Source organism: Rhagoletis zephyria, unplaced genomic scaffold (assembly GCF_001687245.7).
Source record: "Rhagoletis zephyria isolate East Lansing unplaced genomic scaffold, Rhagoletis_zephyria_1.1 Rzeph_scaffold_00115, whole genome shotgun sequence".
NCBI lineage: Eukaryota > Metazoa > Arthropoda > Insecta > Diptera > Tephritidae > Rhagoletis > Rhagoletis zephyria.
Window position 1 is genome coordinate 283,855 of NW_016157199.1, and position 18,932 is coordinate 302,786.

Sequence of the window (18,932 nt, forward strand, 5' to 3'; positions counted from 1 at the left end):
GCTCAGCTGGCAGGCTGTCAGCTCCAGCAGCTTTGGTGTTTTTCAGCCGCGTTATTGCTAAACGTACCTCGTCATAGTCGGGCGGTGGAACGTCGACTCCGTCATCATCGACTGCGGGCTCGGGTTCTTCTTCTCCAAAACTTTCTATGCTGCTACCATTTAGTAGGGCGGAAAAGTGTTCCCTCCATAGTTTAAGTACGCTCTGGCCATCAGTTACCAGGTGGCCATTATTGTTCTTACAGGAGTTCTCCCCGGTCTTGAAACCTTCCGTAAGTCGCCTAACTCTCTGGTAAAATTTTCGAGCATTCTTCCTGTCGGCCAGCATTTCAAGCTCTTCGCACTCACGAATATCGGCCTCTCTCTTCTTATTGCGGCAAATACGTCTCGCTTCCCTCTTCGGATCTCTATAGCAGTCCCACATAGCGCGCGTTGCGCCCGATCACAGCGTGGCCCTGAAGGCGGCATCTTTTTCTCTGCAGCTTCCTGACACTCATCATCGTACCAGTTGTTCTTTCGGGCTCGCTTAAATCCAACTACTTCTTCGGCGGCGGTATTTAATGAGCGGGAAATGTGGTTCCACTGTTCGAATATGTCGGTTTGTTGAAGAGTGCTCTCTGAGAGCAGGTGTGAGATTCGAGAAGCGAAAGCGGTGGCTGTCTGTTGTGATTGCAGCTTTTCGACATTAAGCTTTCCTTGCATATTTGGGCGCGCATTTTTTGCTGCACAGAGGCAGGTGCGTATCTTGGCTGCAAGATAGTGGTCCGAGTCGATGTAAAAAGTTTTAGCTACCATTTTTAGCCACAACGAGTTTTTGTAGCTATTTTTTAGCCCTATTTTTAAAGGAATTTGGCTACCACTAAAAATTATTGGCGGCAACACTGGCCACCATATTTTGCATTATACTTGTTTCTCCTTGCCTTGTATTACTTTGAAGTTAGTAAAAAGAGCATTCGATAGAATAATCAGTGATTAGCTTTCTTAATGAAAATGAAAATTTAATTAAATTTATATTCTTTCTAACTCAAATAGGCTCAGAAAATAAAAATTATAATAGGAGATCCTACAATGGATGGAATCTACTTTGTATGAAATTTAACGGTGACAGGTAATAAGGTCAATGGAAATAAGGTCAATTACCTTTTCAAAAGCGAAATAAAGTAAAAAAAAATTGATTCCTCATTCAAATGGAAATAGCGTCAACAATGCTTAAAGTATGTCGATTCATAGAAAAAAAATGTTGTTTTTACAATAAACATTGCCCCGTAAGTGTTGTTTTTTAATAGAAGAAAAAGGTTATTGCCAAATCNCGAATATGTAAAAACACGATGCGAAAAACTAAACGCCTGCCCACAGCTGGAATACGAGAAATATTTGAAGAAAGAATGTAGAAATGATCCATAACTTGCAAATTATGTTTCGTTTCCACAAAAATAAAGCGAACACTATTAAATTGAAGAAACAGTTTTAATTAGCATATTTTGAATGAATTCAGAATGTGTAAGGTGGAAAAGAAACCAACTTTTCTATAAGGAAACAATTATGGAAAAATAATTTTCTTACACTGTATTCATGTCTCCGCCAGCAATTGGTGACGACATAATTTAAAACCAGCTAAGGAGAATGACGACACTATCTATTAGATGGCACATTCAAGGAGCCAATGTGCCAAAATGCGGGTATAAACAATTATTGATTATTTAATATCGGAACCGAGACCATATAAGTTAATTGATTGGTTTTCACACACTTTTGAAACACAAATTATATGCTTTTTTACTGCAGACAAGCTGTTGCCCCAAAACACAGCAGAAATCTTCCAATTAGGGCTGGCAACTATCCTTAGTTATGAGGTGCCATATTGAGGATAAAAAAGTGCCAAAATGTGCCAAATAGAAAAATAAAAGTGCCAAAAAAGGTGTCATTCCTTTTAATCATTCACATTAAGCAAAAAATAAAGCTACATTTCCCAAACAAAAGTGCAATGCTAAAATAAGATAAACCAGTTGAATAGCCTTTATAAATTAGAAAATTTTAGTTGAGAAAAAGAAGTGCACGCAAAGGATTTCACAAAAATGTATTGAAATGTTATTTTTTTTACAAAAGTGCCATTTTGGCATTTTGTGCCAAATTGAAAAATTAAGTGCCATTTGAAGTAAAATAGGAACAAATGGCACGGTTTGAGCCAAGTTGGCATCCCTGCTTCCAATAACTTACAAATATAAAAATGTGAAATATCGAGGGCTTGAATTCATTAATACCCTCTATCTGCAATTTGCACAAAAACTAATTTGTGATTTTAGAAACCATCTGGGACTTATTACCTGTCGTTAAATAACGTAGCATTAATATCACTGATGACAGTTAAAGCTTAGGTGGATTTTTATATCAGAATCTCATCTTTGTGAAAAGTGGGCAGATAGAGGGTATTTTATTGAATATAAGCCCTCGATGTATAAAATATATAAAAATTTTATTTCAACGTATACAAAAAATAAATCTACCTGCGTTACAGCACGGTGGGAGACGGGGAAGGGGGGCCGGGGGGGAGGGCCGCGGCGTAGCGTGACGTGGTGTGCGCGGGGTACGCGGGTCGCCGCGAACCTAAACAAATTTAATGTTTGAAAGGGAAATAATGTCAATGGATTTTATTTCGTTTTTAAAAAGGTAATAATGTCAATTGACTTTGTTTCGCACCAGGGTGGGAAATAAAGTCAATTGACCTTATTTCCGTTGGTCTTATTACCTGTCACCAATTTAACGAGTTAGCTGAAAAATAATGCCAATTAATGAAATATTCAAAAATTACAACAAATTACATATATACCAATCGAAAGCATAAAGCCTACAGTATGTGTTAAATAGATGAGTGAAAACTACTAGTATTACCTAACTGTTCATACCTGCCAACCCGATAGGTAGGCCAGGAAAAAATAGACAACCCAACGCTTTTTCATTCTATGGGCTTAATACTTTCGATCGGTATATAATTTGTACATTAAGCAAATGAGTACAAAATTAAAAAAATAGTAATAAATTTTGAATATTTAATTGAAAATATCCTGCCCAGGATTTTTTCAGCCAACCCACTCGAAAAATAATTATTAACACGTTAAATTTCATACAAAATAGATTTCATTCATTGAACAGATGGGTGAAGGTCGTCCCCTTGTCGGATCTTAGACTTAGGGTTGCCAAGCGTACTATAATATATAGTATTGTACTATTTTTTCGGACTGCGTACTATATACTGTTGGAAAAAAATATAGTTTGCAAAAATACTATATTTCTTGTATTATAAATATTAATATATTTCAGTAATTTGCAAAAGAAATGTATATTCTTTAAAATAAAAGGTCATACTGAGTTTATTAATAGAACCACAGATAAAATATTGCAACATTTTTTAAAATACTTAGAATGAATTACCAAATTTACTTAAAATTATTTCGTTCCTACTCTCTATTCCTGCAACTTCGGCATTCACATAAAGAGTTTTTTTTTATTATGAATGTCAAAGGCGATATGAGAGAACCAAAGCGACTACCTCACTAATAAAAATTAACTTTTGATTTATAATAGTTTTAATATTGATTACGTTAAAGCATATGATACTTTCAAAGAAATATAAAGAGGAAATGCATAAGAAAGAAAAAAGATGTACACGTAAAAAGCGTTTTAATATTTTCTTTTAAATATAATACTATATTTATTTGAAGTGTACTATATGTTTTCAGATTTTTTTGAAAAAGTACTATAAATTTCTTAGAAAATGTTGGCAACCCTACTTAGACTATTACGTAGAAAAATTAAAAAAAATTATTATCCTTCAGAATGCACTCTCGAATGATGCTATAAGATTTTTCCTTCAAGAGGTACGGCCATTTAAACTGCCGTGTCCTCGATTTATTTTTTTTTTTTTTTTTAACAAAATCTGAGGTTTTTCCTAGATGAATTTATATAAGGTGGTGTTGTTTCATCAGTTGTGAGTAGCGTTTGATTGTAAAAATTTTGTTTTTCGCTAGTGAGTGAGGGAAAACGTGAGAGTGTTTGTTTTTTCTGTCGCTCTTTTTCATTTGGGAAGGATAGCTGAAATTTGACAATGGCCCGATAGAATCAAAAACAAAATACAAGTAATTGTTTTATTTGTTGCATCGATACCACCTTGTATGAATTCGCCTTGGGTTTTTCTCTATAATGGCATATATGTATGTAGATGACAAAGTGGGCCTACTATCTTTAAGCTTAGAAAATTAAAGTTTTGTACTGGGTGAAGCGTTGCGGACTACCATACGACCGATTGGTAGTGGTATACATACTTGTATAGAGAGATACATTAACGCTCTCTGCATTTAACAGTCATTACGTGAATACTCGCATTTCGTTGACGTTTAACTTTGCGCAATAATTTCGAATTTTATAATTGGGGCATTCACAACGGTGTCATAAGTGTCGTATTGTCGTATGCCGTAAATTTAAAGCTCCTAAAAATATATAAAGGCGGTTCGCAAGGTATCATAAAAGTCCTTTTATGAATTTTCAGTGTTTGAAAATAGTTGGTTGTGGTTTAAACTTTTAAAGTTTACGGCATACAACAATACGACACTTACGCCATCGTTGTGAATACCCTAAATTATTATTATTATTATTATTATTACAATTATTATTGTTATTATTATTATATACATATGTATATGACGTTTTGACGATAATAGTTGCAAGGTGTAAAATGTCTTTGAATTCTTTATAAGTGCATTTTTATGATAGATGTAAATAGATATGTCCATATCGTCGCTTGGCGAGCAATACCTCGTATGCGCCAAATGTGGTATTACACGTTGTATGTATAGGATAGTCCGAAAATTTCGCAAAAGAGCGAAGAAACTTATTTACTTCAAAACGTTTGAATGGTTTGCTAACTAAACTTACTAAATATGCTGATTATTTACTATTAAATTTGTGAAGTAAGGAAGCATTGAGGCAGGGTAACCAAAATAATGATCTGATTATGGCAAATTAACGTAACTTACAGGCTCTAACTTAAAAGTTATCTAAATGGATGTTGCTTATAATTGAACAGCCGAAACTTAACGTAACATAATGCCACGTCATTTTGATTTTCTAAGTTCTAAGTTCCGTTAAGTTAAGTTGTTATAATCAGACTTTAAATTTTCCTCTATGCCACCTCATACGTAGTATTGCATTTGGCAGATACGATACGGAAGATACATGCATGTATCTGAATTAGGAAATTTTGAATTAAATATTACAAGTTAAATAAAAAACCCATGCTGATTGTAGCACTTTATAACGTAAACAAAAAACAATGACAACGAATTTTCGGATCAAGAAATGATAAGGGAAATGGGAGTCAATTACAGCTGTACATATGTACATACATACATACATATCTACATAAAATATTAATATCAACCACCACACATCGTCAGAAAAAGGTACGATTGTACCCAATTTTCCATAACTGGTATGAAGTGCCACAAACAAGCACAACAAAACAAAAGTGGAATTTACCGAAAATGCTTTCGCTTTCCATGGGGAGTGAGATATCCAACTGATAGGTGCTTCGTGTACAGAGCGAAAAAACTCTCACAAAACGTTAGCTATACTATGTTTATAAACGCTTTACTGTTCGCTTGCGCGGCAAACTGTATACGCATGTATGACCTTCGGACAAGGTGACCGATGAAATGTTTGCTTTCGAAGAGAGTTGAACTGCTGCATACCGCTATGACTGAGAGCGGCGTCTGAACTCTATTTGTGGGCGGGTGGAATAATTATTTGCCTGGTTGACAATTAGGTTTATAAGGTCATCTTTTACCGTATTGGACATGATGCTAAACAAGTTTTGGTTTTCACAATTATTTAACAGATTTGACTAGCCGCTTATCAGTATAATATGCATTGTATATATGTATATATATATAATATGTAAGAGAGAAGAAAGAGCACAGTATTCGTTGATTATGGGAGCATAAACAAATGAAAGAGAGCTCGCTCGATATTTTCTAAAGTAGAGCGCCATGGCAACGAAACGAAACTAATCTTTTGGGGCGAGTGAGCTAACACTAAAGAAAAAGTTTTCGTTGAGAAGTACTCCAGAGCTCGTTGCAAACGGTTGTCGTTCGTTGTTATCTGTGGTCGTCCGAAAAAAATAAAAAAGCAGTTGCCGTTTATCTACTGCGGTGCGGTACGGTGTGATGTTAGGGTCAGATTCTTTACCTGTTAAATAAAAAATATAATTAAATATAAATAGGAAACGTTAGTGTACTCTACGGTTATAGTGAAAAAAATAAAAATTACAGTATTTAAAGTTAATAAATAAAAAGGAGAAAGCAAATTTTGAAACCATGTCGAGGCCGCAAACAGACGAAGAGCGCCGTAAGCAAATTAGTGTGCGCGGAATTGCCGAGGTTGGCAATGTCACACTGGTCAAGAAAAATTTTAATCGTCATCTCCACTATACGTTGGTGAAAGATCGTAATGTGGCAACGATGCGCGATTACTACTTTGCATTGGCCAACACTGTGCGTGATAACATGGTGGGCCGATGGATACGCACCCAGCAGATGTACTATGAAAAGGATCCAAAAGTAAGTGCTACGAGTGCCTCGGAAAGAGCGGCTATGTGCATACATACTTATGTATATTAATCACATGCATATCGCTATCTTAATATAGAAATATACTATATATAGTCGGTGATACTGCAAAACGTTCTATGCCACTTACTACCTCTGGTGCTTAATTGATCTGTTGTCTGTATCTGATCGCTTCTGGCAACCGTTCATCTTCATCAGCCAAAGGTAGACAGTTTTGTCATTCGTTTATTATGGTGTAAAGATTAACAGATGCATTCCGGTGCGCGTAAGAGACCCTCTAAGTGTCAAGGGTACTAATAGACAAAGACCGTTTTGCAGTATCACCGTCGATATATAAGATTAGGTTTGTATAAAAATCGATACATAACACACTCAAATCTTACAGAATTTAAAGCAACTATTACAACAACATGTTATTTTCATCCCTCAATAAAAAAAACTTAAATCTACTTACATATGTACATATATAAATTTTCTAAATACACTGTAAATAGACAAATATTCTATTTCCATGTACCCACATAGATATCGATATATGCAATCATAACGATGAACTTAATACATACGTACATACACGCATATTCAAATAGTAACATAAGCAAGAGGATCTTACGAAGACTCATACTCTGAGTCTCTATTACTACGTTTATGCGGCACAATTCATGATTCTTCACTTCATGAATTCAAAAATGGTTTCGTTTATGCATAATTCGCGAATTTATGAAATGAAGTTGCAGCGCAGTAGCGAAAAACTAAACAGTAGGGTTGTGGTATTTTCCCCATTTTTTTGAATGTGCAAAAGCCGTTGGTACCAGGAAATCGTCCATGTTATGTTATTTAAACTGGTATTAATGCATTTGAATTTCCTCTATTTGAATTTGTTTTATATTTGAACAAATTAAAATTTGATTGAAAATATTGCAACGTTTAGCGGTCAAATGAGCTTAAAGAATAATCCGATATAAAAGAGAAATAGACTTTCACTAGCGTACTCGGCGAGCTTCGTCTCGCCAAAATTAATTTTTTGTTTGAAAATTTTTGGTACAACACCTTCACCAACAATTCTTTTAATGGTTTCCAGTGGCACATTTATCTGCTCTAATTATAGTTTTGTGGTCGTCAGAAGGCATATCTTCCATTGCCATTTTAAATAACCTAACTAAAGCGTTGTGTCCGTGATGAAGTTCTTGCAATGATCTTGCGTCTCATATAACAGTTAATCGCTCAACACTGATCAATTTCGATATCAGAGTTGCCAACGAAATAAATTTGTTTCAGTTGTTAAGGAGCTTGTTCCTTCTGAATGTTTCATCATCATTTGATCGGTGAATGGTTTACGAACACTGAAAATCCAATGTCAAAAAATGCTAACTCTCTTCAAAGCAATCGAAGCATATTCGCAAAAGAAATATACACGCCAGATATTCTCATTCAGCCTTATCGTGAGTTTCGCCCGATATTTTTTCATCCGCCCGTTGTGAATACACGGAAACGAAAAGTAACAAGTAATTTTTAGCAGAAAAAAAAACTTAAAATTCTCATATAAATATACATACCGTCGTTTAAAGTGCAAAACCGCGTATCAACAAACCGCGTATGTGAAGTTGTAGAAATTATTTTCTAGAGCGTAAAAATACTCATATTTCAAATCGGTTCTCTTTTTTAAAAAGCAATCGCATTTCTGGATAGTATATTTCAGGACGAATGGATAAGGATTGAGCCAAGAGCTTGTGTGAGCAAATCCAATTTTTGGCAGCCAATGTCAGTTACGCGGTTTTGCAGAATGACGATATGCGGTTTTGTACTTTAAACGACGATATATATATTTCTTGATCCAATGATCGGATCTAAACCGATCTAAGATTAGTATGGGACCACCTCTGAGATACTACCTTTCCGACGCAAAAAGAATTATCGAAATCGTGGTCCAAAGTTATGCGGGTAACATACATAAAAAAAAATATTCCGCCGAACTGATAACCTCCTCCTTTTTTGGTCGGTTAAAAAGTGAACCGGTTCGAGGAAAATGAAACTCATGATAAGCCTGATTTTGTATTTTTAATCTAATTTCCGTCATACATTTTTCACATCCGGCAACTGCAAATGGAACCGATAATAATTTGCAACGCACTCTAACCTAACCTAACCTACATAATAGATTAGCATTGATACACTTTTGAACCTTGACAACCATTTCAATTGTAATATTACGACCAAAATTAGGGAAATAAAAAAATTTCTAGTACAAAATCTAGGGAAAATAATTTTTTTCCGAAATTTTTTAATCAGAAAATGTTAACAGTTTTCCTTAAGAAGAGAAAAACACAACAAAAAGACAGCTCGCGTAGGACAATCCATTCTTAGAGCTATGCTCAGTATTACGTAAGCAACATTGTTTTATATATGTATGTATATAGATTAAAATTTTTAAATAGTTGGTAGCCCTATTCAAAAGTTTTACTTCTGGTTAAGATTGCATTTAAATGCCTTTCATTCACTGAATGCGTTGTAATATTTTACTCGATACATCTTTAAGTCCCAAAAATTTGAGCCGGTGGCAACCCTATTAAGTTTTTATTTTTACCTAAAGTGGTGAAGCTGACCTTCAACATGATGTTTCAATCATTCAATTTAATGAAGTATTATGGAAGATATTGCGCTTTATTAACCGGATACAGTGCTTTCAGCTTTTTAAAACCCCCTTTTTTAATAAATAACTAAATTTCAACAACGTGACTATTTTTCGCAACAAAAATATAATTGGTAATTTTTTTAATATATCTTTTATTTAATCATCGCAACGCTAATAACGATTTTCAGCAAACTTTTCGATTATGTCCTCCTGAATCATTTCGTGGTCTTCGGTAACGAGTTTTCTATAGATGCTCATGAGGCATCCAAAAGCCTTTCTTCTCCTGTTGTGCTTCTGAGCCAAGTTTTTACTCTTCGAAATGTACTAAACGATCGCTCAACAGGAAAAGCACTCAAAATAGAAATACACTTATTTATCACTGATAGAAATTCGTTTTCTTCTTTAAATCGATCTACAACTTCAACATCCTTCAAATCTTCTTCGGACAAATTCTTTTCCATAAATTGTACCAAAGAATGAGTTCACTGCCCATACCTAGATCATAGATCTGTTGAAAATGCATCGCGTTCTTTTGTACCTTTTCACTGGAACATTTAATCGAATACAATGGGTGCAATATAGACAGCGAAAAAGCTGGAGTATTTACATTGAAAAAGCGTAGTTATAAAGAGGCGGTATTAAACATCGTAGACCGTCGCACAATGGGCCATATGACGACATTAGCCGGGAAAAAATCAAAGTGGAATTTTGATGTTTTGATAATTACAATACAATTTACAATTACATAGAAAAAATGATCCTTTGGCGTTTTAAAGACCACTTTAGTAGTTTTTTTGTAGGTCAAATTTGATGTTTTGAAAGTTTGTTTTCTAAAAATTTCACAAATCAAATAAACATTTTTAAAAAGTGGTGTGTTGTTTATCACAGTGGAGTGCCAGAACGCTGAAAAGAATCTATTTGGCATAGAAAATGATGTTTTGTTTTATGAAATAAAAACAATTAAAATGTGATGAGGGACGTAGCTAGAGTAATGTGTCAAAATTGGGCGTTTTTTCGTCAAAAAATATTAACAAAGTCGAACTTTTTTGGGCAAACTAAGCACTGTACTGTCATGTACTTTTCTTAAAATTTTTTGTGAGACTCCCCATGATTCCTACTTTTAGATACTGCTTAAGCCAGACTTTGCACGACCTTGCAACAATGTCCAATTCCATATTATATCAAGCAGAGTCTGTACGAAAAAATGGTCATAGTTACCCAAGAGTTGCGACTGATGAAGCGGATGAAAGTTCACACTCCGACAGTGACATTTCGCAGACTTAACTCAAAAAAATATATAAAAAAATAAATATGTAGTTATAAGTTATATATTCATTACAATATAAATGAATATATTAAACAATTTTACATTTAAACTTGAAATTAAAATTAATTTAAACTGTAAATACGTTTTCGATTATATTGGTCTCAGACCCCTTGGGAAGGTTAAAACTATATTTCCACCATCTACATAAACTCCTCTTTCTGTTCCTCAGAATCGGTCGAAGTTAAGAAAGTACCTCGAAGGTGTTCACACGGGTTTTGTCAGGACTGGGCCAAAAGTTAATATTTTTGCATCACACGTTTGGGTACCAAATATTTAAAAGATGAAGTAAATGTGACCATAAATAGGATTCTTTAGAATACCTCTCAATCCCTAAGCTCCCTATCGGAATAAAAATCCTCCTAAAAACTTTTCCACAAAATAACAATCATTCAATGCGATTTTGAAATCTGGGAGAAATCTGGGAGGTGCCATATAGCCCTTTACAATACAAACTACTTTTCGCCATAAGTACGTTAGCAAAAGCGGTTCCATAGATAAGGCGATATTTGAAATTCGGTTTGTATGGGAGATGCCATGCCCCTTTTCCAAAACCTACAATTTTTCGCCATAAGTACGGCATTGTTAACATATGTTTCAAAATTCAGGATGTTAGCAAAAGCGGTTCCAGAGATAAGCGATTGAGAATTTCTGTTTGTATGGGAGGTGCCACGCCCCCTGTTCCATTATCCACCACTTTTCGCCATAAGTACGGAATTGATAATATATGTAGCTGTGTCAAATTGCAGAACGTTAGCATAAGCGATTCCAGAGATAAGCGATATGAGAATTTCAGTTTATATTGGAAGTGCCACGCCCCCTTTTCCAATACCTATTATTTTTCACCGTAAGTAGGGTATTTAGTATTTATGCATCCGTGCCAAGTTTCAGTTCCCCACCGTGATTGGTTTTAGAGATACATCAGTTTTCAGATTTTAGTCTGTATGTCAGATGCCACGCCCCCTGTATAATGGGGTAGACATTTCTGGATTAGAGGAAGTTATATCCTTTCAAGAGAACGGTGCCCTCAAAAAAGGGGGTTCAAAATTGTATTGTGGCATATTAATATATATAGATACCTTCAATATACCGTTTTTGCTACAAACCCTCCTCAAAGGACCTCTGGTGTCATCTAATCGATCCTTGATCAAGGTAAATTTTTGTATGGCCACTTTTTACAACAAATCTAAGCATCTGAAGCAATTAAATATTATCTTCCCACTGTGCGTCGCCAGTACTCATTTTCATTTTTTTTGTTTACCTGCCAAACGTGGTAGAGAAATTTGTACTCCTAGATCGGCCGTAAGCATACGAGATTTTTTAATTAGCTCCGAAAAGACTCCGTCTGCATTCTTGCGATCATTCTTAACCACCTAAAAAATATTTTCAATATGCTGACCGATGGCGATGGGCTAATTGTCTTCATTTGCAAAGTGTTTGCTGTCCAGCAACGTTGATTATTTACCAATTGTCATTAAAGAAATGATGAACATCGGCCTTGTTATAGCAGCACACAATTTATACGCATACTTTCTTGTGGAAAAGTTTCCCCGAATTGACCACTTTTCTAAAGCTTCCACAACTTCAGGAAAATTTTGTGAAAATTTCCTGATAGCGTTATATTTTTCCGACCATCTTGTTTAACACAACGCGTTATATATCAGGAGCATAATTCTTACGTGTCATTGATTCGCGAAAAAAGTTGATCACATCTTTTAGGGCAGAGACAGTATTTCTTATTTCTGGAACCTCTTTAAGTCATTCACAACAACATTTAACGGAAAAGGAAGTGTTTTTGTCGTTGGGTTTTTTCATCCTGATCATCACAGAATGGTAAGAGAAACTTAGGGGACAACTGCCCCTCTCCCCTGCCCCTAACTGGCTACGCCCTTGTTACAAACTGTTGAGAATATAGCGGGGCGTATTCGTAGTCAAAATAAAGTCGACACTGAAGGTAGTTTCATCTTTTTGACATAATTTCCAACGAGTTTAACGTGGAATGTATCACATAGTTTGATAATTAACGTAAATGGCAGTTATTAGTTTTAATTGCATATAACTAAGATATTTTTCTTCACGTACATACATGTGTATGTGCATGAATGTGCATTACATGATTTTTTGGTCATTGACAATAATAAAAAGCATAGGTATGAAACCATATAGCACTTTTTTATTTTTTTTCTAACTTAATACTTTGATACTTAAAAAAAATTGGTGGCACAGGCCCTTAGACCAGGCTTTCCCAAAGTGGGTGCATACGCCTGTTCTACCGCGTGAACTTTCCATACACAACGCAAGCGGTTTGATCAAACCTCAACATGGCGGACAGAAAAAAAAAAAAATTCATTTTTATTAAAATTACTTTCAGCGGCTCGTCAAACCTCATACACAACACAAATGGCACAATCGAAGAGACTCCTTGCTGCTCATTGCCCATCCGCCGCCCTCATCCCTGATGTATCCCAGGAGAGCGGGATTCTCAGAGAGAACTCACCTAAATCTTCAAGATTCCTGATTGCCCTCCACGCTTTCACAGAACAGTTTCCACGATGTCCTCTTCGCTTTCCTAATCTCGGACTTATATATACCAAGCCCAATCTTATACAGTGCCCAGTCGGAGGCTGATTTACTCTTCCTGGCCCTATTGAAAAGGTCTCTGCTCGAGGCCCTAAGATCGGAGAGCTCCTCCGACCACCATAGCGGTTTGCTCTTACCTTTGTGGTAACTCAGGGGACAAGACATATCAATGGCCCTTTTACACGAGGTGGTGAACACACCAATTAATTCGTCAATTTCGCTTTCAGTCCAGGTTCCGCCCCTCACCGGTGCAACAGGAAGCATTTCCTGCAGACTTCTGCAGTATAAGTCCTAGTTGGTTCTCCTCAGATGCTTGTAAGGTTTGTGCTTAGGATGCGCTTCGTCCAGCCAGATATACGGCACATTATATCAGAAGGTAGCTCCACCCCATCCTCGTGCGCTATATAAGCGGAGATCAAACAGAGTTCTCCGGTTGCACCCACCAGGCTCACCGTCACAATGTCACCATCGCTGAAAAGAGGCAGCATAAAAGCATTAGGTTCCTTTCCTGATAAGCATGCAGGATCGAGGTCTAACTGCGTCCCGCTGCACCACCAGTCTGTAGTCCCTCGTCCCGATAGCAGAAAACCTTATTGCAGCTGCTCAACCACGGCTCCTGGATTAGGACTACATCAACTTCACCTTGCTCAAGGCGGATTAAAAGGTTGGCTGACACCGCCTTAGAGTGCGGAAGATTGGTCTGAAAAGCAAGAAGCATCCGACATGTCGGATTTGACCTCCATACCTACGCATTCGTATTTACGCCCGCCAGCGCAACCGGAACAGGCTCGTCATATCCCCTGAAGTCAGTGTGTTAGACCTTCATGACTACATTCTCGAAACCATAGTGACTCCGTGTTTTTCTGCGAGAGGCTTGAGAGATTCCGTATTCAGCAACATCAGTGTTTGCCGGAAGTCACCGTCGGAACTCTCAAACCGGATTGCCTTCCAGTTATGCGCTGGAAGGTCCGGGTTGCAGAAGCGGAAGATGGGCTTGTTCGAGTTGCAATCACAACCGCAGTGTTGCGGGAATTATTGAAGTATAGAGTTCTGTGTGAATTTCTAGCAATGTATTGGGCAGTTGCAACAATGTTGCCATTTTTCATCAGTACGGCAGTAATGTCGCTTTTATTACGTGCCTCGAACTGACCCGATACCTTCCACCTCCCTTAGCGAGGAAGGTGCCGAAAGAAGCCAGACCCGAGCACGCGGACGCAAGGGAAGGCCCCCCTTGTCCATAACCTCGAGTTTGGCTCCCTGCCACACCTCCCCGACCAACGCTACTGCCGCCCTGTAGAGCGAGGCCGACCGCCCGTCGGCGCCTACCACCTTCTTAAACATGCCCTAGTGCCAACCAGCACTCTCTCACCGCGGCGGGGGCCCTGGGTTTTCTCTGACCACCCTCATAAAAACTCCTGATAAGGCCGACGACACCTTCCTGCAGTCCTCCCTTGTGATGGCCCCGTCCTCCTTACCCCGATCCAAAACGCCCAGAGTGATAGAGCCCGCCTGTTTAGCGATATCACTAAAGAGCTTAGGCGTCCCTCCCGCTCTGGGTTTCTTGGAGAGGTGGGTTTTCCCCGCCTGCGACCTCTGCCGCTTGACAGGGTCGATACGGGATGCGCTCGGGTTCCCACCGGCTCCACCAGAGACAAGTGCAGACGATGGGGTCGGCTCTGACCCCTTACTGCACCCTGCAGCAGCAGCTGCTACACCCTGACCACGAGTCGATTCCGGCTCGTTTAAAGAGGAGCGAAAGAGAGGGATCGGTTTCGAATCCCCTCCACCACTCGAAGTTTTGTCGGTAGAATTTTGGTTTTGTTTTTGATTTTGTTTTTGTTTGTTTGTGTTCATCTTATTCGTACGACCACCTACCCGACGAGGCGGGCGCAGTGGTCTAGGTCATAATAAGGGGAATTCAAACGGTCCACTACGGCAGCGCCCCATGCCGCAGCAAGGCCACCGTTACTCCCTGAGGCGGCCTGGTGTCAGGAAGGCGCCGTTAAAATACAGCCGGTCTGGTAAATCCCCTGGCTGCAAACCTTCCAATGGTCACGGTGTCGCTAAACACCCTGGATTAGGGGGTCGGCAGTTCTTGGTCATTGCTCACAAGCAGCCCGAACCATAGGATATGGAGTGCATTCGCACAGTACCCGGAGGTAAAGACACGATTACACTACCACCCGATAATAAGGTCTGGTTGTGATTCGACTAAGCCCCGCACCAACGGCAAGGTGCCCTAGCGGAGGATCGGACCATCTTGCTAACTTAACAACTAACACTATTCTTTGTAATATAAAGAAAAATTACAATGAAAACCTTCAAATTCTTCTTACTCGCATGTGAATTATTAAGCTAAATGTCCATTTTCATTGAAATCTGAAATGACCGAGAACATGGTGGTTTACTACCTAGCGTGGGCAGAAAGAGAGGGAGCTTTTAGGCCTTCGAAAACGGGCGTACTACGGGACAGTGCGGTATAACCCCGTACGATATTCGGTATATACCATGGCTGCTTTAAGAGCCAAAAATCTGCCCATCCTTGGTATAGTATTTTAATATTTTGCTCATATGATATTTTGTATATGGGCGATTCCACCGTCATGGGTGGGACATTTGTACAGAAAAAATGTTCTTTCTTGTTTAAATTTAAGTATAAAGTACTCAACAATTCTACATTTGATAAAGCTACTAATTCCAGCTTACTTTTATATGGAAAACATCTGAGTTATTTCTTTTGTCATGAGTGGGGCAAAAAAAAGAACTTGCTTTTTGGAGCCGATATGTTTTACGGAAACTTTATGTCTTATAATAAAACAAAGAACCACGAATACAGACAAAGCAAAAACTACACCAAAAATTATTGCTTTATTATAAAAAAAATCCGAAACTCCTCTGTCACGGGTAGGACAGATATGAATTTTTATATGAAAAGGAGCTTTTAGTGTGGTCCATATTAAAGATTAGTTATTAAAAAATACAAGAAGCCAAGCAGGGGTTCAATTCTCTCACGTTTTATCTTAAGATTGTGCCTTTTATAGGGCTGCCAGACGTCCCGGTTTTCCCGGACATGTCCCGGTTTTAGACTATTTGTCCCGGTGTCCCGGTCCAACCTTAAAATGTCCCGGGTTTCATTTAAATGTCCCGGCTTTCGATTTGATTGCACAAATTTGAATAAAAGTTCAAAAATAACTACAATTTTATGAATTCACTGAGGGAAATAACGCATAGTAAACATGAATATTTTTATTTGATTATCGTTCTAAAATGTTCGTATTTAAAAACAACACTTTAATACCACGCACGCGTGGTGTTTATTCAAACTCAGCATTTGAATGCACATTTACATGTCTGGCTGTAGATGAGTGCGCAAAGATACTTGCCACAATTTGTTAATTTTCAGAGGGTCAGGGTTCAAATCCCATCACAGGCAGCATGGAATTTAAATATATATTTTTTAACTTAATTATGAAAAAGCTTCCGTTTAAATTTAATATTTCTAGACTGAATAATAAAATGTGTATACTTAGATGTATTACGAGTTGGGTTGGTGCTCTTTCATATGCGTATTTTCTTAAATTTAGCATTTTTTTTAATTCTAAACTTCTTTCTCTCAGTGCACCGGTTTCATTTGTGAAATAGTTACATCTTCAGATAGTTGAACTTTGCACAAGCAATAGTTGATGATTAATATACATATGTACCTAAATACGTTAAAAATGACGTGCACACAGTTTTACAATTATATTAAGGAAAAGTCAGAAGTTTTGAAACAAGTCCACAGCAACGAAAAATTTGACTGATATTTTAATGTTATCTTGTACTCAAATTTTTTTTCTTTCATGAAACCTAGAGTGCTTATAAGTACAGTGCCGTACATCAAATCACAATTTCTAATCAGATCTGTTAGAAAAATTTTGAAAATATACCTTTTGTACCAATTAATAAAGTGCAAGTCTGAAGTTGCCAGCAAATTTCGTTGATTTTTAGCCTTTTTTTTTTTGCTGACAGTGTCTTCCATATAAAAAGAATTGTCGAACATAGTTTGAATGGAAGAAACTCTCAGTAAAAGCAACACCAAAAATCAACTAAATTTTAATAGGCTGCAAAACTTCATTTTTAAAATTTTTACAAAAAGTCTAATTAAAAAGTTGCAAATTTGTATGCAAATTTATTGAATATCTTGAGTTTTGCACAAAGTTTAGAAATTTTATTTTTGTGTTTTTTGATGTATTTAGTACAATTTTTTTTATAAAGAATAAAAAAATTGTGAAAAATTCTCTGTGCTTTAGTTGTGATAAGTTGCTTTGTTACTACATCTTTTCGTACGTAATTTTTGTTCAAACGAAATGGAAGGGAGCGAGATTTTTCTTACCAAACACTTGAATTATGAATCGCAAATTATTTGACAGTACTTTCAACACAACCTTTTTTAAACTCACTCAAAAAGTTTACTTAGAACTTGATTTCCAAACGTAAAAAAGGTAATAAAAATGCATTTAATGTTTTAATTTGTTATTTTTTGGTTGATTCAAGATTTTTACACATGTCTTATCCACACGTTTGTTAGTGTTATAAAGAAAATAATTTTTGACCTTAGGTTCAGTTTGCCATGGAAGCTCCCATATGCGATGTACATAAACAATAATAATACTTTGGAACTAAAGTGTTTTCCTCCAATTTGTGGTGTCCGTCTTGACGTTGTTACACAAATCGGGGGACTTACAGTTTTACGCCTCCTCCGAATGGTTTTTATGAGAAGCTTTTTCATGACAAAAAAACACTCGAAGGTTTGCTATTGCCTGCCGTGGGGCTACTGCTGTTAGAAACAAAACTTTTTCTAATTTAGATGTGAGATTTAGATGCCTACGAGAAAAGCGACAATTTACTTGCGATTATTTAAAACAACATTTAGTTAATTGTTTTTTTGTAGTTGACAAATTAAATTGCTTGTGCATATTTATATATGTGGATATTCTTTATTTGTTTGAACATATTTTTAGCGCTTGTTTTGCTTTTTTCTATCCACTCTAGTGATAATTACATCCACGCCAATTACTAATTGCTTATCAGTAAAATAATTCCATACAGAAACATATACATATATATAAGGCCGATTATATATGTACATATGTACATGTTGATTCAGTTTTAGAATTTGCATATATTTAAGTGGGTCACCAAGAGTGCTCAACAGATAATAAAATGTTTGCATTACTGATTAAGCTAAAATTTGAAAGCTCAAATTCGTATCTGATTTTGTGTGGAAAAATACATATCGCACACCGTCTTCAAAAGAGTCACAACTCAAAATAATACGTTTGTCAGAAAATGCGAAAAACTATTTCTTAGCACATGATAATCATATAGGCAAGGGCGACTTTACCTTATTATAACAAAAATTTGCTCCAGATTTTGCTGAAAGCAGAGGTCGAAAATATCCCTCTCCACTTTGAAAATGTCCCAAAATAACCGTCACTATTTAAGAAATAACCCACAAAACAGAACAAGTGGTTTATTTTTTGCAGATGTGTGCTCCTCTCAGTGGGAAACGGTTATTTGCATATCTTTTTCCGTTGCTGTTGGACACGGACACTTATCGCTGTAAGAGGAAAAATAAGTGTTAGAGCGCGGTTACCCACGAACGCCCTTATATTAGTAAAATTTTTAAATATACCTTGATCTTAATTTTTGCATTTATGCTTACGAATTCTGGTTTTTATTTTTATTTTTACCTTTGCCTTTATCCTATTCTTTATCTATGAAATAAAATAACTTA

The 18,932-nt window shown here is 36.8% G+C and overlaps 1 protein-coding gene across 2 annotated transcripts in view; it reads left to right on the forward strand.

Annotated features, from left to right (window-relative positions):
* The first annotated feature begins 6,093 nt into the window (after positions 1–6,093).
* The window catches only part of LOC108378363 (glycogen phosphorylase), a 72,341-nt gene continuing 59,502 nt past the window's right edge, over positions 6,094–18,932 (forward strand). The window contains exon 1 of one of the 2 annotated variants that reach the window (XM_017634664.1): positions 6,094–6,608. In XM_017634664.1, the coding sequence (XP_017490153.1) occupies positions 6,366–6,608 (243 nt within the window). In that variant the 5' untranslated portion in view covers positions 6,094–6,365. Of the gene's footprint in view, positions 6,609–6,885; positions 6,961–18,932 lie in introns of those variants that run through there. The other variant, XM_017634671.1, reaches the window with a different exon arrangement.